The 24,412-nt window shown below is 40.4% G+C and overlaps 1 protein-coding gene across 1 annotated transcript; it reads right to left on the reverse strand.

Moving 5' to 3' along the window:
* Positions 1 to 16,705: 16,705 nt before the first annotated feature.
* NAA80 (N-alpha-acetyltransferase 80, NatH catalytic subunit) lies at positions 16,706 to 19,701 on the reverse strand. Its single transcript, XM_063427466.1, has 2 exons — positions 19,656 to 19,701; positions 16,706 to 18,265 (listed from the first exon to the last, which is right to left on the reverse strand). Exons 1-2 carry the CDS (start codon positions 19,676 to 19,678, stop codon positions 17,257 to 17,259), a joined length of 1,032 nt encoding a protein of 343 aa, XP_063283536.1. The 5' UTR covers positions 19,679 to 19,701; the 3' UTR covers positions 16,706 to 17,256.
* Between the last annotated feature and the right edge of the window lie 4,711 nt (positions 19,702 to 24,412).

Raw genomic sequence — 24,412 nt, forward strand, 5'->3', positions numbered from 1 at the left:
GTTAATGAGGAAGTGGCACATTTTTTGTTGGTCACCAATCCTCTTAAACAATTTTGGAATGCGCCATCTCTGCCCCGTGTAACCTATGCACAGGGTGGAATCCGCTTCCCACGATGTTCTGCTTGCACATCCACATTTATAAGGAAATCAAGGGACATATTTCTAGTAGAAAAGCCTTGCATTTGATGAACAGGATGGGCAATGTGTATCACACAAATGACCATTCCTTTTCATTAAGTCATGATTTAAAGGGAAAAAAAGCATAGTGCCTCTTTTAAAGGACATTGATCCCACTCCCCTACCTCTCTTTACAGCAGTGCCTGGAGTTGTGGCCTAACTGAGCAACTACCCAAACTACTCTTTACATTTTGCATTATATGTGCATTAAAAATCAGTTGGAAGGAAAGAAAATCTAATTTATCTTTGTGGATTTTATACAAGAAGTTCTTTTAAACAAATAAAAAAATAAATAAAAAAAATACTTTTTGGAATAAAAACCTAAAATAAAGTTTAGGGTTTTAAATAAATGGATGTAATATTAATAAAAGTCTTGTGGGGGTGAAGAAAACTACAGGACTGTGTCTGATTATTTTTTTATAACATTCAGTGTCCTCATTTTAAACTGTTTAACAATATACAAATGGGGGTAAGTGACCCATATATATTTGTAGCTATGTGTAACCTTGAGGATAACAAATACTTGATGTTCACATGAATGAAATTTATACCGGTAAATCCCTATTGTATGGATTTCTTCGAAAGACAATTAATCTAAGGACCAGAGATTGTGTGCTGCTATTTCCTTTATCACATTTTATGTATTTTTGAGAGCCAAGGTTGCGTACATCTTTTGGTATTGATTGTATATGTCCATGCCCCTCTTGAACAGGCTGTTTTATTCTCTTACTAAGGGGTTTATCCACTTTTATTCCTCAACAGGGAATTAAAGAGAACAACCTACAAGGAAATGCACATTCTAGACCAAATCTGTTTAATTACTCAGCATTCAGTTGGTCTAAATTGGCAGTTCTTCAAGGAAGCATGTAGGCACCATGGTCACCTCTAAGATTGAAGTGGTTATGGTACCTTGAGTCTGTGGGTGCCAGTTCTCACATTACTGCTAGATGCTCACTCTCCTACAGTCTGACCTCCAATTACTATATAGTGATGGGGATGCTATGCTTCAGCTTTATGCCATACCTATTTATACCAGGGATTGTGGCCAGGGCCGGTGCAAGGATTTTTTTCCACCCTATGCAAAGATCCATTTTGCCTCCCATATTCTCTGAGGTTTATTTACTAAACTATAAGTTGCACTGAAATGACAACTGAATTGCAAAGTTTAGGTAAAAACAGCCAAGCTGTTACTGGTTTGAAAATTCTTATAAATCTATTTTTTTTGCATACATTTCACAATTTAGTTTTCAATTTGCAATTTGGTCTATCAGCTGCCCTTTTCCTCCATAGTGTTCCTTTTTCTCGAAATCTGTTTTTATCGTGTATCTTCCTCCTCCATTTCTTTTATGCCTAACTTGTAGTTCTTATATTCATGCTTTCTCTGCTCACAAAACTCCATTGATTCTCTGCCACCGGTTTCTCTTTATTCTGATAGGGTTATTCACCTAAGATGAGAATTGTCCGTAATTCAGAGTGAATTTCTAAATTTAAAGCCAAAATACAAGAAATGGGAAAATTTTACCAGGTAAGCTATGCTAATATAGATTACTTTGACCTTACATTCTAAGTTCACTTGGAATTCCCAACAAATTCTAATTGAGTGAATAACTCTGTCAGTGCCTATTTTTCTCTCCTTTTTTTCATTCATATATATATATATATATATATATATATATATATAAAATTATTTTTTCCCTTTGGCTTTCCTGTCTTAAAACTTTAAGGACGTACGCAATTGTATGAGTTCCGAACCAAAATAAAACCTGAAATTTAAACTATATGTCTGTTTGACCATAATTTAACTTTTTTATATTATATATATATATATATATTATTTTATATCATTTTGTTGATATAGGAAAAATAGGGCTTTCATTTCACATCAAATATTTCTATATGAAACCTAATTTAATATGAATAAACGGTAATTTGAAAGAAATGAATACATTTTTATTTTCCATGTTCTGCATGGCATTTTAACTGTGAATATCCTAATGCTGTTGACTTTTACTGCAATAACGTACACATTTGTGTTCAGTGATGTCTGGTGAGTACAGATGTGTACCCCCTTTTCCCCATGTAGAGGTTTTATGGGGTTTTGGGAAGTTGCAGGGTCAAATAGGGCTTTCCCATTTCAGTTTTTATATCTTTTCCAGATTGGTTTGCTGGACCAATGTACCAATTTTCCCACGCTTTATAAGCCTTCCCCGCCCTGCAGAGCTCAGTCTGCAAGGAGCCCTCGCTGGGTGAAGATGTTTTTTTTTTGTTTTTTTTAAATTGCGTCGGTTATTATGGATTTTTATTTGGCCTTTTTTGGGGCTGAAAAAAGATTTTAGAAGAAAGAAAACATCAAATGGTAAGTTTATTTTTACAGGTACTTAGTTAAAGGCCCCCCCCCCTCATTATTTTTAGGGTGAGGGGAGTAGGTAGGGGTTCATTTTTTGGGGGAGGGGGTGACTAGGGGTTTGGGGACCCCTAATCACCTGGGTGGGGGAGGGGGGTTAAATTTGTATTTAGGCCCCCCACCTGCCGCTCAGGGGTTGGGGGGGACATTAGGTTCCCCCCTTATTCTAGTTTAGGGCCCCACCCACCACTCAGGGGGGAGACATTAGGTGTCCCCCCCCCTTATTCTAGTTTAGGGCCCCCACCCACCGCTCAGGGGGGGAGGACATTAGGTGGTCCCCCCCCAATTTTTATTTAGGGCCCCCACCCACTGCTCAGGGGTGGGGGCCGGTGCGGAGGACAATAGGTCCTCCCCCCTTTTTTCACTTTAGGGCCCCCAGCCGCCTCTCAAGGGTGGGGGGCATTAGGTTGTCCCCCCCCACCCCCATTATTTTACTTTAGGGTCAATTCAGGTCTTTCAGCCTTTTAGTAGATAGCTCCCTCATACTGTGGGAATTAGGGAGTTATCTACTTATTCATTCCGGTCATTACATTGACTGGCCAAGTAACTTACATTATATATGAATGTGTGTTGCAAATGCTTACAGTTGAATCCTGGCTATGTTTGTATACTTTTTATTTAACCCCTTAAGGACACATGACATGTGTGACATGTCATGATTCCCCTTTATTCCAGAAGTTTGGTCCTTAAGGGGTTAAAATTGTATACAATGTAACATTCTTCTTCTTTCACTGGATAAGTATATTAGTACTTAAGCAATACTGTGCTTCGGCACCTCGGAAATTCGTTAATTTCAGCAATTCAGCTATTCGGACATTCGGAAGCATCCGAATTGCCCGAAATTCGTCCAAACATGTCTAGAAGAAATGAATATGACCATTTACTAAGACATCTGGATACGCAATTTGGCAATCTGAGAGAAGAAATCCAAATGAATACTCTGGCTATTAAGAAAGAACTGCAGACTTTGAATACACGAATTCAAGGAATTGAAGAAAAGCTAAAAAGAAGAGCATTTGGCGCTGGAAAAAAATGGTGACATGGAGAAGAAATTAATAGAACTGAAAGACCGGTCAAGATGGAACAACTTAAGATTCAGAAGAATATCAGAACAAATCAATGCGAAAAATCTGGAGTCATACATAGAGGAGCTTATTAAATATCTGAAAGTGGAATGGGACGCCAGAATCCCTACGATGGAAAGATGTCACAGAGTGAATAAACATAAGGGGGTCCCAGACCACCTCCCAAGAGATGTTTTGTATTTGTTTGTTTGTAGTGCATTGCAAGATAACATTAAAGACAGAGGCAATGCAGTGATCAGCTTGAGAGAGTAGAAGCAAGAGGTTAAAAGACATGTCTGAGATACAGCACTTTTTTAAAAAAAAATTACAGGAATACAAGTCGCTTATGTGATGTGGCAGAGAAGTTACCCACCAAAAGGCCCCATGTGAACTCAAGTATGTAAATATGTCACATATGAGTAAACTGCAATATATACTATATTCTATAAGAATGCAAAAAGTAAATGAAGTGCCGTTGTATTTGTGAAATTCAACGTTAATTGCCAAGGGTAGCAGGAGCTGCTGTAGTGAGCATCCTCACAGTTCTGCGGTTAGGCCCTGCCCCATTTTATATGTTTTTAGACAATATTAAAGCCGCTATTTTTTTCAACCTTCACCCGGAGTCCTGTAATTGAGTGGAAGTATCCAGGGGAATCTCCCAGGCCCCCCATGCCATCAGGGGAGGCACTATATATGCCTGAATCAAACAAGATCATGTGAGTGCATTTCAAGTTGCGCAGTATTTTAATTGTACAACAGTATCACACTATATTTCTTTTGTATATTTTTATTGAGATATCAGCCAGTTCCCTCGTTGTGTGTCTATATATATTCTTGTGGAGAAAAATATAAATCTTATACAGCTGCTTGAACTAAAGAATTGGAAAAATCTGTTGGCAAAATGCGCCACGGTTATATATAGTTGGAGACACAACAAACCGATAGAACTGATTAAAAAATGGGAAAAAGAATTAAAAGTACATATACCAGAAGAAGAGTGGATAGGTTCCCTAAACAAATTATATAAATATATACATTGCCTAAATCTTACTGAAACACAATTCAAACTCTCAAACAGGTGGTACCTAACACCTAAAGATTTAAAGAAAATTTTCCCAGAGTCATCAGATAGATGCTGTAAATGCAAAGTTAACGAAGGCAATTTGATCCATGTATGGTGGCAATGCACACCCATAAATACATTTTGGAAAGATGTAATCAATGTACTATATCAAACAAAGGAAATTAAATTAGTTTTAAAACCTGACGTGGTCCTGTTAAACCTGAACTGGCCAAAAATGACAACAAAAAAACACAAATGTTAATGCTATATATTATCATGGCAGCTAAATTAGTTTTAGCACGAAACTGAAAAACAGGGACAATCCCATCCACCCAATAATTATTTACACAAGTCATATGGCAGGCAGAAATGGAAAGGGGTATCTTGGTGAACCTAGGAAACAGATATACTCAAATAGAAGACTGGGATACATGGATAAACAAAATGGAAATGTCTACCTAATAAATAGCACTATAGTATCAAAGTTCCTCTCGAGACCTCCCTCCTTCCCTGATTCCTTCTTTATTTACTTTTTTTTTTCTTTTTTCTCCTCTCTGAATATAGTGTGTAATAATTAACTGGGGCATAATTCACATTCAGCTACAGAGGGGAAAGGAGACAGGGTAGAGGAGACGAGGAAACGAGATGAACATATAGAATTACCCAAAACAGGCAGATAACCAGAATGAAAATTATTTGTAATATAAAGGATGTAAGATGAGCTCTCTCTCCAAAGCAAGCAGGGAAACCAAGACTGATTGACAGGAATTCACAATAGGATTTAATTATCAGGGTTGGGGGGTCGGGGTGGGACACGGGGAGTTTAACATGAAACACAGAAACTCTTAATAAATTAACCAGGAGATATATATGATGACAAGTGTACCAAGCCTGAATCACAGAAGCATCAGCAAAAATAATACCAGGCAGGTACATGTCTGAAATATAAAAAAAAAATACTCTTTGGTGTTCAGCATTGTCTCACGAGTTAAACAAATACAAAAATATTAAGCCCTGAGCTCAAACTCCCACTACTGCTGGATGGCAGCAAAGACTACAATGTACATAATTCCCAATACATACAATAAAAACCACAAAAAAAATAGTTACATGAACACTGTCCCAATTCACTACGCACATTTAAATAACTTTAGTATCACTCCAATGGTCATTAAAGTGTAAACTAACTTGCCACGGCATGGCAAAACCTCGTAGGTAAGTCATAAACTAACAATTCACCTTGCTTGCTTCAGGTAAAAAAAAAAGTAAAACCTCTTACGAGACATAGAAGGGTGTCTTACTAAACCCCTTATTAACCTTTAACAGGGAACACATAGGAGGGGTGACATTTTATTATTCAGGGGCAGGACATAGTTCCCCCCAGGCCTCAACAGATCGGTGCTGGGTGTGTGCCCTAAATAATTATACAGTGAGGGATGGACACTTAGTTGGCCTTGGGTCCACAATTCCCTAGCCACCTGTCTTTGTCCTACTACTCCCTCCTCACATTCATACTAGTAAAGATGAAGTCTTATGATGAGCTCTTTTTGAGTTGGAATATCTTTGAAACAAATGAAAAGATACAAAAACTAAAACAAATTAAGGATCTATGGCGCTGTAATTAAAACCCAGTTCAGTCAATAAATCACCCAAGTGCAATGTCACTTTGAAACTTAATATGAAAAGATGTATATGAGAGAAAGTAGGGAATGTATTGCTTCATGTATTTGCCATTCTTTGGTTACACAATTTCCCATCACCAAGGAGGGACAGTTTAAGGAAAGTATATGTCCCTATCTGCTCCCGCCATGGCCACCTCCACCCAAGCAGACATATCACCTTGTGGGGTTTGTTAGAAAAATATGTAAAAACTCCATCAGTTACAGTGCCACATTATAGATTAGAGTTTGAGTTGAGTTCTGTACCAGGTGTGAACAAGTGCATGTCCATTTCTTCGACATTCAGTGGGTGAATTGAGAAATGCCATGGTATGAGGGCTCTGGGTCAGAGAGCATATCTGTTTAAGCAGTGTCAGGTAGCAAACATCCTAAATGCTGATCGGATTATCCCTGTAGTGAGGGATAAACTCTTTGTGAGGTCACTATTTGGCCAGGTGATTCCAGATAAACTTTTACAAAAAAACAAGTCATGCTTCAAATGTTTCAGCATGTGCCATATCATGCACTTTATGCATGCAGCAACAGGCACAGAAAAGGAATAATAAACAGTTTTTTTCTAGAATGCATTTCTTTCAGTAACATGCATAACGGAGACATTTTACATTTTTCACACAATGGGTTAGGGGTTGTGGGTAACTGCAATCAAGATGTTGTGGACTGTCAACTGGTTTTATTTTTTGGGGGGGAGGGGAGGCTAGAGAAAAGTGACGATGGTACAAGGATGCCAAATAGGGACTGTCCCAATAGATGAATAACATGCAACTGCCCAGCCCATTTTACTTACCCCTTACACCAATAAGAGGGCATATTTGTGCCGTCAATACATACAAGTACACATCTGCTTTTACAACCATCACAGACATTTAATTCATTGTTTTAAGTGACAACTGAAAATTTGGAGATGGTACTACATGATGCTAAAGCGAGTTGCGTAAAAGGGATATTGCTAACTTTTCATCTGCCTGGGGCCATGTGGAGTTTTAATCCAGCTTTGATCACAGATTAGTGTGGGTATCAAATCACTATGTTGGCAATGTTAGTGGAGGTCTATTCAAGTGAAAGTATCGCAGAAGGCCCTTTGGGCAAATCTAGACAGCATATGGTTACCTAAGCATGCTGGGAGCTTGAGTCACACACAGCTATGAGCTATGATAAAATTGCTAGTGAATGGGTTAATTTATGGTTCAAGCACTTCAATTGGAAAGCTGAGGACTGCTTGCCGTGTAGGGGATCCCTAGTATGCCAGCTCACATCGAAATAGATACAGCTGGAATGAAAGGAGATATAGACAAGGTTGGGTGCAAGGATTTTTGGCTATACAGGTGAAGATGCATTTTACCGCCCCCTGTGAGAACCGTCACTTCTCTGAAATTTACACCATTGAATAAAATATTTAAAATCTCTAATACATTAACTTTTATATATTTAACATTTATATTAAAGATTTAGCATATTACATCAAAATACACGTCAGAGAAGGCAAAACCTGGACAAATTTTGCAAATCGAGAGAAAAATTTAAACATTGTTTTATTTCTGCTATTTTCTGTAAGCTTTCTCAATGCTTGCTGCTAGGTGCAAAGGACAGCGATAACAATGATTGGCTGTGAGATGGGATTTGTGGGATGAAGAAGTGTGAATATCTACATATAGTTTTATTGTTCACAACTCACAAATACTTATTTGTTAAGTATAGGCAAAAAGGAAATATTAAAAATACAGAGAAGTAGCAGTTCCTTTTTAACCTTTTTTTAAAAACCATATTCCATTATCAATCATATAAATGATCTATCATTGTTTAACTCCAGATATTTGTGTTGGCTGCAGGAAATGTCACCATTCAATCTATGGTAATTAGATCTCACATAATTTAATTTGCACTTGTATTAAAACAAGGTCCTCTGATTGGAATGCAAATAACAGAATTGTATAGCTCTTGTACATTTTGGGGGACAACTCAGTTTACCATTTGTCCATTGATAATGTTCTAATTTACTTAAAGGGCATCTCCATATCTCCCCCACGGGTTGTCTGGCTGAGGCGATATAAATTAATGCATGTTTTATTTTACATAATAGCTTGACTTTGATTACCATACCATTGTATGAAAAGTCATACAATGAACAAATACTTTTCTTTCAACAGGTTATATTGGGCACGTTCAATTACAAAGTGTATGTAGGAATATACATTTTTTTTATTATCTTTTTATTTTTTATTTACAGCATGAGTTATTTAACATGATTGTTATTATTATTATTTTTTTAATAAAACACCAGCAAATTCTGCAGATTTTTCTTATTAACACAAACCTGACATGGAGCAACATAATTAAACCATTTCAGTATGTTTTAAAAACCTGGCTCGGGAGCTTAAACTGGTAGGGAGAAATTTTGAGAAAAAAAACTGCTAATTAAAAAAAAAAAAAAGTTACAAACTGTTTTAAAAAAAATGAAAACAAATTGAATCAGCTAAAGGAGTTTCTGGTCTTTCAAGGTTATTGACGACGTTTATAAATCACCCCCATCAAATATAAAAACAAATGACACTTTAGAAACATAATATACACTGGGAAAAAAAATGTAATTGTCAATTATAGACCAAAATGAGATTCGGCAATTGTCCTGGAAATGTTCTCTCTTCTGTCCCCTGTTTATAAATCTGCCCAACTTGCCATCATTGTGTTTCTCCTACATTTGGACCCTACAATCATCATGACGGCTGGCTCAGATACTTTGGGAAAGGGACTTGTTTGCTGACTGGGGGCCGAAAATTTGTAATTTTTTGGGAAATTTTCTACAATCCCAGTTTAGCTAATAAATTCCTAGTAACCTCTTCTAGTAATATTTACTATAAAAGCACACCTTTTACTATTAGACATTTTTTGACATGGCCAATGCAGATTTTTCTTCAAGAGAATCAATTAGTACCTTATTAATAAAATAATTGTAATGAGTAATTATGACCTGTTTGCTCCCAGGGTTTCTATAAGTTTGTGTTCCCAGGTAAAGGTGATACATAGACTCTATCCTCAATTTGCATATTACTTGCCTAGGTTGGAGCCGAAGATCATTATGAAGGTTCTGTGAGGAGTGCCCCAGGGATACACACAGTTGTGTCCTTTGGCCTAGTGGGGGAGATTGTTTAGTCTCTGCCCTCCCACTGAGCCATTTGAATGACATTAGCCATTCCCTGAATCACAGGAATCCTTGATTCTCTTGTTTATATGCATATTCCTTACACCTCTGTCCTCCTGCTCCTCTCTCTCTTTTTAAACACCTTATTTTAGGTAGTTCCCCCTCCCACAGTCTCCCTGTGGATCCTCCCTCTTCTGGCCCCTGTTTATACATTTGCACAACTCGCCACAGTATCATTGTGTTTCTCCTACATTTGGACCCTACAATCATCATGATGGCTGGCTCAGATACTTTGGAAAAGGGACTTGTTGGTGAACATTTTGGGTCTCAATTAGATGTGCCCCTGCTGACTCCTGAGCCCGTCGATGACTTGCAGACTGTACCCCTAAACCCAGAGACCTCACCTCACCCAGAAGGTAAGTGAACCTCCTCACTGTTTATGTATTAGAAACGTGCAGATCAGGTTGGCCAGTAATTGGTAACATCCCTGTGGGGAGTCCCACTATGCCACCCTGGACCCAAAGAATGCCTGAGTAGCAAGGGGAATAAAAAAAGAAAATTATATATATATATATATATTATCCCCTTGATTCTTAGGATTTTTGGGGTCCAGGGTAGAATAGCCATGACTTATTTATTATCTGAATGGGCTTTATTAAAAATAATATTATTATTTTGGTGTTTTTTGGGCATTTTTCACAATGCTTTACAATATTAGTTTCTGAAAAATTTCAAGTTTGGCCATTAATAAGCAATAAATATATTCATTATATCTGTGTATCATGTGATCAGTGCAAAACTCCCATAAAAGCAAGGTAATTATCCGCAGTAAACAACACCACTGGATTAGCACTTCCCCCATCAATATCTTTACTAAGTACAAAATACCTTGATGAATTCTTCCTTGTTTCATGACAATAAAAGAGTTTAAAACTAAACAGTATTAAACATTTATTAGGGCAGTTCATATAGTCTACTAACTTTTGAATATCAATGAAAAGTTTAAGGAAGTAAGACAAGCCACAAAGTGTTCATGGTACAGGAGCTCTGAGAAATATGTTAGCATTAGTTATTAAGAAACTAATGTAGAATTATTGTATCACAGAGATTTACATCAAGTACATCAGAATACTTTATGTGTAAACTAAGCAGTCAAGGTGAATAAAGTATTTTATTTTTTTTGTTGTAAATTATAAACAACTTTGCATAAGCAACTACCACTTAAGACAACAATACTAAAATATATAAAGATGAGAGATGGACCTAAACAGTCCCAGCATCTCCCATTAAGCTTTAATCATTATCCCTCTGCCATAAGCATGCCCAGTCCCATACCTCCTTAATTTCTAATAACCATAATCAATTCACACCACCATCGTTAAAAGGACACTATAGGCATCAAAACAACTTTAGCTTAATGAAGCAGTTTTGGTGTATAGATCATGCCCCTGCAGTCTCACTGCTCAATTCTCTGCCATTGATGAATAAAATCACTTTTTGGTATTTGATTATGCACCCTAACTGCACCTCCCCTTGCTGTGACAGGAACACTATAGGATCAGGAATAAGTAGTTTACTTCCCTATATTCCAGTGCCGTGCCTCCTTGTCGGAGATCAGAATTGACAATCTCAGCTAATCCAATGCTTTCCTAGGGGAAAATGCATAGCGTGGAGATGGTGAACGTCAGTGCTGCACGACCCAGGAAGCACCTCTACTGGCCGTCTGAGTGACTGCCATTGGAGGTGTCCCTAAGGAGCAATGTAAACACTGCATTTTCTCTGAAAAGACAGTGTTTATGGCAAAAAGCCTGCAGGGACTGACTACACTCACCAGAGCAACTACATTAAGCTGTAGTTTCCGGTGACTGTAGTGTCCCTTTAACTCATAAATGGCAAAGAAGTGAACAGTGAGACAGCATGGGCATGATCTATACACAAAAACTGCTTCATTAAGCTAAAGTTGTTTTGGTGCCTATAGTGTTTCTTTAATACCACTAGTTTGACATTTCAGTACTAGATACCTGTATTCCTCCTGCCATGGCTTTTATTTCCCCGCAAAAAAAAAAGATATATAGTTTTATTGGTAATGTATGTCTATTTTAGATTTAGCCTGACCCAAAAGTGTTTTGCTGACTTATTAGAACATTGTAGGATTCCACTTTTAAACCTAAGATAGTTTCATGGTGCAAATTAGATGTGGACTTTATGTGAGTTATTTACTAAACAAGGAAATTTGGTGAATTGGGAATGAAACTGTACATTGTTTACAATAATATCTAAGGTGGACATATAGCTAATTAAGAATTTTTACAGTTTGGCTACTTTCTGGTTTATCAAATGCATTTTTAAGACTATCGTGCTTCCTGGAAAAAAATAAAATCTGTGACTTTACATTGGAATTTTAACACAAAACAGACAAATTGAAAATAATTCTCCAAACTTTTCAGACTTGGCTGTTTCAGCCTTTAAATTTGGAATTCCAAAGTGAATTTTCGATTTTGTGAATGACCTGCAGGTATTTTTTTCCAGTATTGTAATGTTTTGTATCATGTCTGTCCAAATGTGCAAGGAGATACTCAATATCAGGTTTGACTAACCTATTGGTCCCCTTTCAGTTCCTGTGGTGTGCACGTGTGTCCGAAGGCTCAGGCCAGTTTATAGAGAATCTGCCTCCCAAAGAAGATCCATAAGAACCTGTTTGGCAGTCGTTTTCTATTTTATACTGTCGTTCCTGATCTTTGTTACTATGGCGATGGTAATGTACCTAATCTACAACCAATGTAAGTATTTGACACAATACACCCAATATCTTCTTCACAATCTTTGCTTCTTTTTTTTTGCAGAGAAGTAAAGAAAAAAAATCAAATAAAGTGACTCGTTTTTATATTGTTTTGCATTTTTTTTATACCTTGCAACTTATCAAAAATCTGAATGCATGATGTTTTTGTTTCTTTGCCCTGTTTTACAGATTCTTTTCACAGACACTTCTTTGTCTAATGTTAAAAAAAAATAGAAAATGCATTAAAAGCTCAAAGCAACACTCCAAATACAATAACCACTACTTCTAACTGCAGTGGTTATAGTGCCAGGAGGGCCCTGGTGCCATCCCTCAGTAGGAAGACAGACTGGCTTAGTACAGATTGCCAATTTACCAGGGACCTGCCAGGCACCAGCAGACACAGTCCCTGCTTTAGATCTTCTCATGCTGGAGAATCCAGATAGCTCTCCAGCGTTAAGTCACGCCATGCACCACTGCACTGATTGGCTGAAATCGGCAGATGAACATTCTCATTCAATGAACGTGGTTGTGCAATGGCAAGGCTTTCCTTTACAATAACATCTGGCTTCTTCTGCTGAAAAAGGCTGGATGCAGCAATCAGAGGACACAGGTACATTATCAAATTGTACTAAAACAGTTTGGCTACTTACCTGAGATGGAGCCAGGGTACTCCTGACACCATAACTACTCTGTTAAGCTGTAGTGGTTGTTGTGCTTATCATGTTCCTTTTAATTGAGTTATTCTCTTAGATGTGAATTCGCCAGAAATTCTGAGTGATTGTCAATGTTTTGACACAGCTTGAAATGCAAATAAGCAAATAAGCAAGACTTGCCCTGCATTTGTGCATGTACATTTAGCAATGGGCATTGTCTTAAAAAAAGGCTTTTATTTAAACCAGAGCATGGGTTGCAACCCAAAAGGACCAGTGTCCAGAAACCAGCCGTGGACGGTACAGTTTCGACTTTTTGGATTACGTTAACATGTCGCTGATTTTGGTCAATAAGTTGAAGTTGGTAATGTGTGTGTATTTATCTATGTTTAATGATTATTATGGTACTTGAAATGTTCCTTTATTCATATAACTAGCGCAGTTTGTGCACTGCCCTGTCCAGCATTATTTAATTTTTTTTTGTATGATTGTAGAATCTATTGGTTATATAAATGAATAACATCACACTATACAGACTAATGACTTCTGTTTTTTCTTTGCAGTTCACTGTGACAAATATCTCTACACAATAGCAGAAAAACTTAACAAGCATGAAGAGATTCTACGCCAAATCCAGGGATCCAAAGTCCATCTCTAATGAGGAGACTCCACAAAAACAAACAAACCTATACATTTACTCTGGCAGCGATGCAGTTGTGGTTGGCTTATTTGCAATCTGCACGGGTATATTATTTTTCTTTTATCTGTTCAGTTTGTAAGCCTGTTAATGCGTTTGACCTACAGTTTGCAATAAAAACACAGATAAAATATAATGCCTTAGTATGTAATGGCTTTGTTTGTAAAATTGTGGGACATGTGATACTAGGAAAAGTGGGGTTGCATGCACAATCTGTAAAGTTAGCCATTCGGTATCACTATTATAGATTACTTTTACTTGATTGACATTAAAGGGACACTGTAAGTAGCAGCAGCAGAAAAATTACAGCTTAAAGGACCACTCTAGTGCCAGGAAAACATACTCGTTTTCCTGGCACTAGAGTGCCCTGAGGGTGCCCCCACCCTCAGGGTCCCCCTCCCGCCCGGCTCTAGAAAGTTCTCAAAGCTTTCCTATGGACGCCAGCATCTTCTCACTGTGAAAATCACAGTGAGAAGCGCAGAAGCACCTCTAGCGGCTGTCAGTGAGACAGCCACTAGAGGTTGGATTAACCCATATGTAAACATAGCAGTTTCTCTGAAACTGCTATGTTTACAGCAGGCATGGTTAGCAGATGGACCTGGCACCCAGACCACTTCCTTAAGCTGAAGTGGACTTGGTGCCTATAGTGGTCCTTTAATCAGAACCAGGTATTGTGGGCACTAAAGAATTTTACACTGATGGCAGGCATTTCATCCCCATCAGAGTTATTCACCATGTGAATTGTTGGTAATCTCAAATTTAACATTTTAGGGCAAAAATGGCTGTGCTGAAAACCGCTAATCTGGAGAACTTTTAGGAATTTCACCCACTATTTTTCCAGCTTGGTTATTCAACCCCAAAATTTGGAATTCCATTAAGAATTTGCCACAATCCCCAATTAATAAACTCTTACATGTGTCTATTGTATCAATATTTACTACAAGCACACAATGTACATTTTTCAAGTAGTTTTCCAACCATTTTGTTTTCAAGCACAACTATTGTGGACTAAAATCTGCACTTTCTTTGTCAATACTTCACAACTCCTGGTTCCTACTTTAAATAGTAACTCAATACGCGAACAATGACATAAGGTAAAATGCTAATTTACATTAGCTCTACATAAAGTAGTGGGTGTCCTAGACTGTTGATCAGGGGATTAAGGAAGATAAGAAACACACAGTCCTGCCTACACAATTCTATTCATGCATGGCTTTCTTTTATATTCAAAGTACCCTGATATAGACAATTGGTATTTTAATTACTTGATTGCATTTACTGTCTGCTCAAGAGGGTGTTCCTATCAGTCACCACCACTATTTAAACTCAAGATTTACATGAATCCCTTTGATCTGAGATATCTATTGCCTTCCCTAGTGTTTAAATAATTCCCACGGGTATCTTGAGGTAATTGAAATACTATGAAAGGTACAGGTGGGACAGATTTTACCACCTCTTACTACCTCAATGTACAGAAAATGTAACTGAACTATGCCTTTTAATAAATCAAAATAAACATACTATCAATGTCTCTTTCTTGCAAGACTTAAAGGTATAGTATAGTGTTAGGAATACTAATAACACTATAGTACCCTCTGGCCCCCAATTCCAGCAGCTAAAGGGTTTAAAAACGCGATGGTAAGTGACAAATCTGTTTGTAATTGACAAACCTCTGACTTATTGTGGATTGATTATTGTTTTAGAAGTGGGTACACTTAATTTTGCAAGTACTTCCTAACAACTTAATATTTCAAATAAAATCAACATTTCATTGTTATTCCATGGAATTATAATACACAATCACAAAGTTTTCCTTAAATATTTTCTTTATGTTGCTTCACGGTTTTGTGAACAAATAAGGCACTGCATTTTATATCACCCATCACATGTGGTGTGGGTACAAAATGGAGATACAATACTTTACCTATCAGATCAACAAGAGTAATTTATTACTAACAGTGCTGTTTTTTCAAATAAAGGACTATACATTTTGGTTGTTCATACTGTGGTAAATCCAAAACCTGCAACATTTTCCACTATGAAGCTTCTTCATTCATTTCTAGTTGATAGTCTTTTCTGTGTTTTTTGGGGTGAGGGGTGGCTGTGCAGGGATGTTTAAAGGGACACTCTAGAACTCTAAAGCACTTTAGCTTGCTGATAAGCGTTAAGTGTGAAAAATGTGTTCTGTTTTCTTTTTTAATTTGCAACGAGTGTAGATTTCAATAGAAATTGACACGTTTATAAAAAAAAAAAAAACTGGTTGCTGTCACTTAGATAACGGGTCCTGTCACTTCCAGGTCTGGTTAGCTCAGTGGAACTAAACTCAAGAGGCAACAATTGCTCAGTGCACCTGCCTTGCAACTTCTCATTGAGCTTCATTAAGAAGTCTGTGATTGGACAGCCACAGAAAATCTGGGCATGGTTAGAAGGGGAGGGCTTGCCAAGGCTCCAGACAAGAGAATTGCAGTTTTTGATATACTTCCAATGAAAATATACATAATTAAATGAATGTAAGTTTTTATTTGCATATCTACTAAACAGTGATTTTATTTATTGTATACTTGGGCAGTAGCGTTTTCCTTTAAGGGTTTTGACTCTCTACATCAGAAAACGTAGGAGCTACTTTTTCTTCTAGGGAGCAAGATTTTTTGTTTTGGGCAATTTTTGGCAATGGCCAGAGCTTAAAGGGAAACTCAAGTGCAAGGAAAACAGTCAGTTTTCCTGGCACTGCAGGTCCCCTCTCCCTCCCACCTTCCAATCCCCGGTTGCTGAATGGGTGAAAACCCCTTCAGTCACCTACCAGAGGCAGCGACATGTCCCACGTCGCTGCTTCTTCCTCCGCCGCCGCTCCTCCTCCTCTGCATTACGTCGGCCGGTGGGCGAGACTGATCCTGCCGGCTGGCCGTGGAGACCTAATGCGCATGCGCGGCAATGCCGCGCATGCGCATTAGAGCTCCCCATAGGAAAGCATTGAAAATGCTTTTCAATGCTTTCCTATGGGGAATGGAGCAACGCTGGAGGTCCTCGCACACCGGGCCAACAATAGCCTAGACCCTACTGGAGATATGGCTACGGTAGAGATGACAGAATTCTAATCACACCAATTCATATGAGCAAAAAGTGCTGCAATACGCTGAAAGCGGTCAGCTGACTCTCTTAGCAATCCATTGCTGCTTAGGCTAATGCTTCCACGCTGGGGATGCTAGTTTAGCATTAAAACATTATAAGGGTTAACATTGAATGGCAGGACAGTGCAAGTGGGCTCCAGACACTATAACCACTACAATAAGATGTGACAGTTACAGTGCATACAGTGTCCTTTTAAGCAAAGCTCCATTGCAGTTGCCACTCTAAATTGCCCACAATCCATTAGTCAAAAACATCACAAAAAGCAAACTGCAGACAGCATGGACAGAGGAAAACAATGGTAATGCTAGTGATATCTGGCACAAGAACAAAAACTAATAAGTATTAATAATAAAGTCAAGTGGCATGGGAGGAGTATTACCACTAAGACACAGCGGCTTAAAGAAAGGGAAGCTGGTAAAGAAGAAAAAAACCAAAAACAAATCCATGGTAATTAAATTTCCATCTTGCTCTATCACCCTCAAATGCACTTTTTCATCCAGAAAATTGTTTGCCCACGGAAATCCTTGTATGGGGACTGTAAGGCTTGGCCAGTCTCTGCACGCTGTGTTGACTTGGGGGAAGGAGGAAAGAGTGGTGGTCCTGAGGGTGAAGATAACGGAGATGCCTGTAGGTTAGTAGAAGGAAAGGATAAAGGCAAGGGAGGCGGTGGTGGGGGGGTTGTGGAACAAGCTGTACTGTTAACAGGTTCAGATGAAAAAGGACATTGTGTGTTTGCAAGATAAGATGGAGGTGATGGAAGAGGTGGTGGAGCTGGGGGTGCTTGTAGAGAAGGACCCACAGTTGGAAGTGGGTCAGAAGAATGGTGTGCTGGTGGAGGTGCAGAAGGAACATTTAGTGGTGGAAGTTGAGAAGAAAGGGTAGATGCAGAAAGGTTGACTGGAAGAGGAGGAGGTGGGGGATTTGATGCAAGAGGGTTTGGTGGTGTTACAGGAAGAGCTGGAGAAGTAAAGTGAGAATGTGAAGGTGGAGCAGGTAGGTTAGCAGAGGTGTTGTCTGTCTTTGTCATGCTCTGAAATATGCCTGAAGGCAGCAAGCTACCAAGAGTGCCCATGTTCTGAACAGGCTCAGAAAGCTGGTACCCTAGATGTGAGTAGAAGTACTGCTTGTCATGGGTAGTAAGGTGCATATTTTGAAAGCCCCTTCTATGGGCATAGTGCTCAGTGGCCTCCATCAGTTTCCTTCCATAACCTTTGCCACGTAGTTCTTCGCTGACAACCACTGATTCCACGAACAGGCTGTCCTTTAGTCCTATCACTCTGCAGAGACGAACATGACCAAGAACTGGACCCCCAGATTCCCTGATGAGGACAAGACACACAGGGAATTCATCGCAGGAACGCTCTAAAGAGTGCATACGAGCACCCAAACTTCGGCGCCATGTTTGATTCAGGAGCTCTGCACAGGATGCAATCAGATCTTGGCGTAGGTGCAGTGGTACGAGAACAAGATTAGAGGGCAGATGTACCCTAAAAGGGAGACAGCAAAAAGGATTATGAAATGCCCAAAGAGAGAGAAAATATGAAGTCTAACTGAAGAAATTATCAAACTATTTTTGTCTAGTGGGGGTGGGGACATGTTATTGTGCAAGCTAACAAAGGCAGATTTATCTGTGTTTCTTCATCAATGAAGCCAGCTGCATTAATAGCACTGACTCACTCCTAGGAAGCTATAAAAGATAGCAAAGAATTATAGGACAGGCAAGCACCATAAAATATCTTGTACAATCAAGGGCAATACTATAGCTTCCGCTATTATATCCCTGTGCAGAGTGGGTTTTTAACTACACCTCTAAGTAACAGAACGCAGAACTCCTGTACCATAATTCTTTAACTGTCACATCCATCCCACCTCTTCTCTATTTAGGTTTGCCATATTTTAATCTAATTAAGACCATCTATAAAATAATAATACAGATTTTAAAATACTACTCTGAGGAAAAAGGTTGCTGAACCCTGCAGTATACTCTTTGTTATATTAAGAAGGCACGTTATATGGGCAATATGGGCACTATACATTCCAAAAAAACTGTCTTGAATCTGCTGGGTCTGTTTAAATTTGGTAACATTTCACACCTTATTTGGCATCCCTACTCTGGTAATATCACAAAAGCCTCCAAACAGCTTGGCAGGCGCACCAGCACAGGGTTGGGTATTAGATACGGCAGCCTGCTAACCCAGTGTGCCACCTCTTATATCCACCATATACCCTGACTTCTACAATTCACTTAGTAGTATATAGGTGGTTGTTGTGATGGGGGATATATAATCTCTTAATTTACTCTCTACTAATTATGTGCCAAGGTAACTCATTTATATCTAGAATGCTTTCAAAATCAAAACACAAGCTCCTACACCAATTCAAATGCCATTGTAAGATTAGTATGGACCTCTGTAATATACGAATATGTAATATTTGTAATATCAGAGAGAGCAAGGTTGTGGATATCAGATAGGGATCTGGGGAAGTAGAACAAGGAGTGTTTGGGTGTAAACTACTCTTATTAGATAAACATAAACACATGGCTAAATTAACTCTATAATAAAGGTATGCTCTGATCTGGAATCTATTGGGATAAAATAACATGTAATCTAGACATAATTGGAATGATCATGTGCCCATCTATAAATAAACACAGAGTAAGGGTAGATCCCAATACTGCAAATAGCACAGACTGCATACATTGTGCCATATAAGGTCACAAACAGCCATGGGTAGCGGTATAATAGAATAATGTGTTATATTCCTTATTTTACTCTTGGGAATGGTATGCTGGGAGGTCTCCCACTTGTGCCACTCATATGCCACCCAGATCTATTCCAAGCATGCCCACATTAGGGTCACAGATAGATCACTCACCCGGTTCCTGGATGGTCCCCCATGTGCTTTCATGCTGTTTCATATTTGACCAATCAAACGTCAAGACGTCACATGAACAGCAGCTAATATCCAGGTGCTTGTAGGGAGTTGTAGTTCTCCTGGCCCAGAATAGTGACCACAAGATGGCGCTCTCAGACTTCTAAATCATAAAAATTAAGCTAAACTGAGAATTCAAAGTGAATTCAAATGAACCGAAACGGAATTTCAAATAAAAAGTCAAAATAGATCATAGAAAAAAATCTGTAGGCTTTCAATTCAGCTACTCTGGCCTTAAATGTGAAATTCACAAAATTAATAGTATTTTGCAGAAACTCAGTCAATTAAACAAGAAATAAATCTAATCAAGCTGCCTATTTTAATGGACCAATCTCCCTCCTGCAACATACAATTACAAATACAATTATTTATATAGCACTATGCATTAGGTAAATCAAGACAAATAATTCTAACAAACAGTGTTTGACATATGGGAACAGTTGATGAAGAGAGTTATGCTCAAATGAGCTTACAATCTAAGGGCCAGAACAAGATCTTCAAGTCCCTTAGCGTGCCAGTGTTCTATTAAAATACCCTACCCCATGAAAATTCCCTACCCTCGTCACTTCTGGTGACGCGGCAGACGAGTGAGGCTGCCGCGTCACCATGTATGTTGGTCAAGTTCAGACGTGGCGATATTGTGCACATTTCCATAGATAAACAGAATTGTTTTTTACATTTTTACATTTGTCTAGCTGAGCAATGTCAGTTTTCTAGTACATCATAACATCATAAAATCATAAAATCAACATTAACGTAGGATTAACATAGATACTAATGCCTAGGATAATATCCCTTTGTCTGTTGGTGCGTGTGGGTTGGGCAACTATGTGGTTACGCCCTGCCTCGACAGGGTGACTTCGTATAGGAGTGTGTATGGTATTTATGCACTTCAGTATCCCGTCAGTATTGAGTGTCGGTAGCTGGTTGGCTTGGTTGATACCTCCTTTGCGATGGCGGGGTGTGTTTTATCCCATTTAGCGAGGAAGAGGTCGCACTCTGCGCAGCAGGGCGCATGGACACCGCCTCCTTGCATACTTACATGTTGGTTTTGGTGGGGGCGGGAGTGATGGGGCGGGGCGGGGCGGGGAGGCAGGAGGAGATAACAAATTGATCTGCCAGAAGGGGGAGAAAGGAGGGGGAAGGGGAGCGCGCTGCGGGATCCGTCTCTGTCAGTTCTCCTAGTCTCTTCCTTGTGTGTTTGTGCTGGTCTCAGTAATTCATATAGTCTTCCCAGGGTTGCCAGATTTTTTAAAATGATTTTTCAGTGTTCCTGATTTGGGCTGTGAGTTTAACCATTAAATAGTTATCTTTGATCTTCATTATAATGTCATTGTCAGTGGGGACTGTAGGTGCCAGCCACGCCTGGGCTAGCACCCTTCTGGCTGCTAGTGTGATTTTGTTGAGGAGTTGTTGTTCTTTTCTAGGGAAACCGTCTATGGGCCTCGACAATAGGACGGACCACGGGTCCATGTCTATGTGTCTTCCCAATACGTTTGTCAGTAAGGTCTGTACTCGTTTCCAGTACCCGTCTATAACATGTGTACGAATGTTCCCTTGGCTCCACATCCCTTCCAGCACGTGTCTGTCGTGGTTTTTCCCATCCTATACAATTGGACTGGTGTGGTGTACCATCTCATCAACATTTTATATGATTGTTCCTGGTGTAGCACACATATTGAAGTCTTGGCCGTCGCCTCCCATATGTCTACCCAGTCCTCTCCCTCAAGCTCACCTCCCAGGTCCCTCTCCCAATGGCTAATGTAGTTGGGGTCTTTGGTGTTTTTGTCTGGTGCACTCAGTTGTGCGTATATGGTTGTGATCAGTCCTTTCTGGTCCTATTCTGAGTTACACATTTGTTCAAAAAATGTCATTGGGGCCTGTGCTGCTCTCTTGACCTCTGGGCGGCTGGCAAAGTCTTTAACCCCTTAAGGACCAAACTTCTGGAATAAAAGGGAATCATGACATGTCACACATGTCATGTGTCCTTAAGGGGTTAAGCTGTATGTATCTGAATACGTCTTTTGTGGTTAGTGGAGCTAGGGTTTTTAAGTGTTCGAACGTTTTGAAGGTCCACTTGTTGTACAAGTGGGCATATCTCTGTACCCCAGTGCTCTCAATGCCCTGGAAGTCCCTTGCGCTCAGCCCTGGCTCAAATGCTCCATTGTGTAGGTATGGGGTCATTGGCGATGGTGTGTGTTTTAGGGCGTGTTTGTCAGCCGCTAGATCCCAGATCCGTATCGAGTTGAGTATTGCTGGGCATGTGGTGCGGAGGGGTGGTCTGTCCTGTCTGGGCACCCAAATCCAAACCTGTGGTAGGTCAGTGCTCATCAGTCGTGTTTCTAGCTCCACCCATCTGTGTGATCCCACCCCTGAGTGCCAGGCCACCACCTGGGCAAGCTGGGCCGCTAGGTAGTAATAGTAGAGAATTGGGAGTCCCATTCCCCCTCTGGTTTTTGGCCGATACAGTACCTGCCTGGCTACTCGGTGGCGTTTTTGTGCCCATATGAAGTTGTCAATGGTTCTTTGTAGGGGCATGAGGTCTTGTTTGGTTACTCTTACAGGCAGAGCCTGAAAAAGAAACAGCAGACGCGGGAGCAGCGTCAATTTTATGGCGTGAAGTCTGCCTATCCAGGAGATTGTTTTTTCTTGCCACTTGTCTATGTCCCTGCACAGTGCTTTTATGCTTGGTGTGTAATTGTCGAAGTATAATTTGTCCGGGTCTGCGGTGAGCCTGACGCCCAGGTATTTAATGTTAGTTTTTACTATCGTGAATGTGTGGTCTGATCTTATTCGCTCTATCTCTCGTGGGTCCATTCCCACGGGCATGGCCACCGATTTTCCCATGTTAATTTTATAGCCGGAGACATATGCGTATTCCTCTAACAGGGACAAAAGCCGGGGGAGCGAGTGCTGTGGGTTGGTTATCGTGATCATAATGTAATCCGCATAGGCGGAGACTTTGTACTCTTCATCCCCGGCCCGTATCCCCTCTATGCCCCCCGTCTCCCGTATTCTGTGCAGTAGTGGCTCCAAGGCCAGGACGTACAGCAGGAGGGACAGGGGGCATCCCTGCCTGCTTCCGTTGTTGGGCCGAAAGGGCTTCGTGGTTGCCCCCGGTACCGTCGTCTGTGCTCTGGGGTCGGCATATAAGGCCTCTATCCCCCTCACGAAGGGCTCCGACATCTGTAGATGTTTTAATAGTGTGAATAGGTAGTGCCAGAGTACCCTGTCGAACGCCTTCTCCGCATCCAGCGATAGGACCAGAGAAGGCGTCCGGGTCCTCGTTGCCCACCAGATGACATCTGCGCCATGCCTCGTGTTCTCATATAGCTGTCTCGTCGGGACAAATCCGACCTGATCCGCATGGATCATGGTCGTCAAGAGGGGGTTGAGCCGCGTCACCAGTATTTTTGCAAATACTTTCACATCAAAGTTGATTAGGGAGATGGGTTGGTGGTTTATTGCGTCTGACGGGTCTTTCCCTGGCTTGGGAATGAGCGTTATGTCTGCAGTGAGTGTCTCCGAGTTCGGGTACCTGCCCTCCATCCACTCCGTGTATACGTTTACGAGCCGGGGCGTCAGTGTTTCCCTCAATATTTTGTAATAGGTGCCGCCGAAGCCGTCTGGCCCGGGGCTTTGTTGCCTTTGAGGGCTGAGATTGCCTTATCTACCTCTTCTTCCTCAATGGGCACACCCAGTGTCAGCATTACCTCTGGGCTGGGTGTGGGCATGTTGGTCTTGCTAAGGAAGTCCCTGATAGCCTGGTCGTACAGTTTATTATCTCCGTTGAGCTCTGGGGAGTGATTATAAATCTTAGAGAAGAGCTCTGTGAAGATCTGATTGATCTGATTGATCTCTATTAGCGTCTTTTAGCGCGGCTATGTTGTGGTGTTTCGGTTTCGGGTTCAGTGCTCTAGCGAGCAGGGTGTCCATTTTATTGGAGCATTCATAGTAGAGGCGTTTTTTACGGACCAGTTCCCTTCCCAGTTCGTCTATTGCTGTGACCCTTATTTTGTGCCGCAGGTCCCTGAGTACCTGGAGGCCCCCGGCCGAAGGTGCCTGTTTATGTTTGGTTTCCGCCTGCCTCAGTTCCTTATGGAGCTCAAAGGTTTTCCGCTCTCTGTTTTTTGCGACTAGTTGCGATTTTAATAAGGGTCCCCCTTATAACTGCCTTATGGGCAGCCCATATTGTCGTATGTGACACGTCTGGCATGTCGTTAATGGCGAAGTAGGCAGCTAGTTCGTCTTGTATTTGTTTCGTGACCTCTGGGTCCTTAATTAGTGTGTCCCTAAGTCTCCATTTCCAGGGGGGTTTAGGTCCTGGAAGTCTTAGTGTGAGTTCTACATCTGCGTGATCGGACTATGTTATGAGGTTGATACGCGCGGATTGGATCCATGGGATCCCTCCTTGGTTGATAAGGAACATGTCTATTCGGGAGTATGTCGAATGGCCCGCCGAATAGAATGTGTAGTCCCTTTGGCCCGGGTGTTGCAGTCTCCATGGGTCAAGTAGTATTGTTTGTTGTATAAATTTGGCCAATAACTTGTCTTGGCTCCCTCCCCCCTTTGTTCTGCGCTCCCCTTGTGATGCGCTGCGATCTATTGCCGGGCATGGTGTGGAGTTGTAGTCGCCCCCCGCTATCAGAACACCAAACGGGAGCATTTGTATGAGCCTACATAGCCGTTCCCAGAAGTCT

The sequence above is a fragment of the Pelobates fuscus genome, chromosome 7 (genome assembly GCF_036172605.1).
Source record: "Pelobates fuscus isolate aPelFus1 chromosome 7, aPelFus1.pri, whole genome shotgun sequence".
NCBI lineage: Eukaryota > Metazoa > Chordata > Amphibia > Anura > Pelobatidae > Pelobates > Pelobates fuscus.

Coding starts and splice junctions, on each gene's coding strand:
- NAA80 (XM_063427466.1), bottom strand. CDS start 19,678: ATGGGGGACCATCCAGGAACCGG. Junction 18,266..19,655: donor GGGGACCATCCAGGAACCGG/GTGAGTGATCTA, acceptor TCTCCCTTTTAG/GGTACATCTGCCCTCTAATC.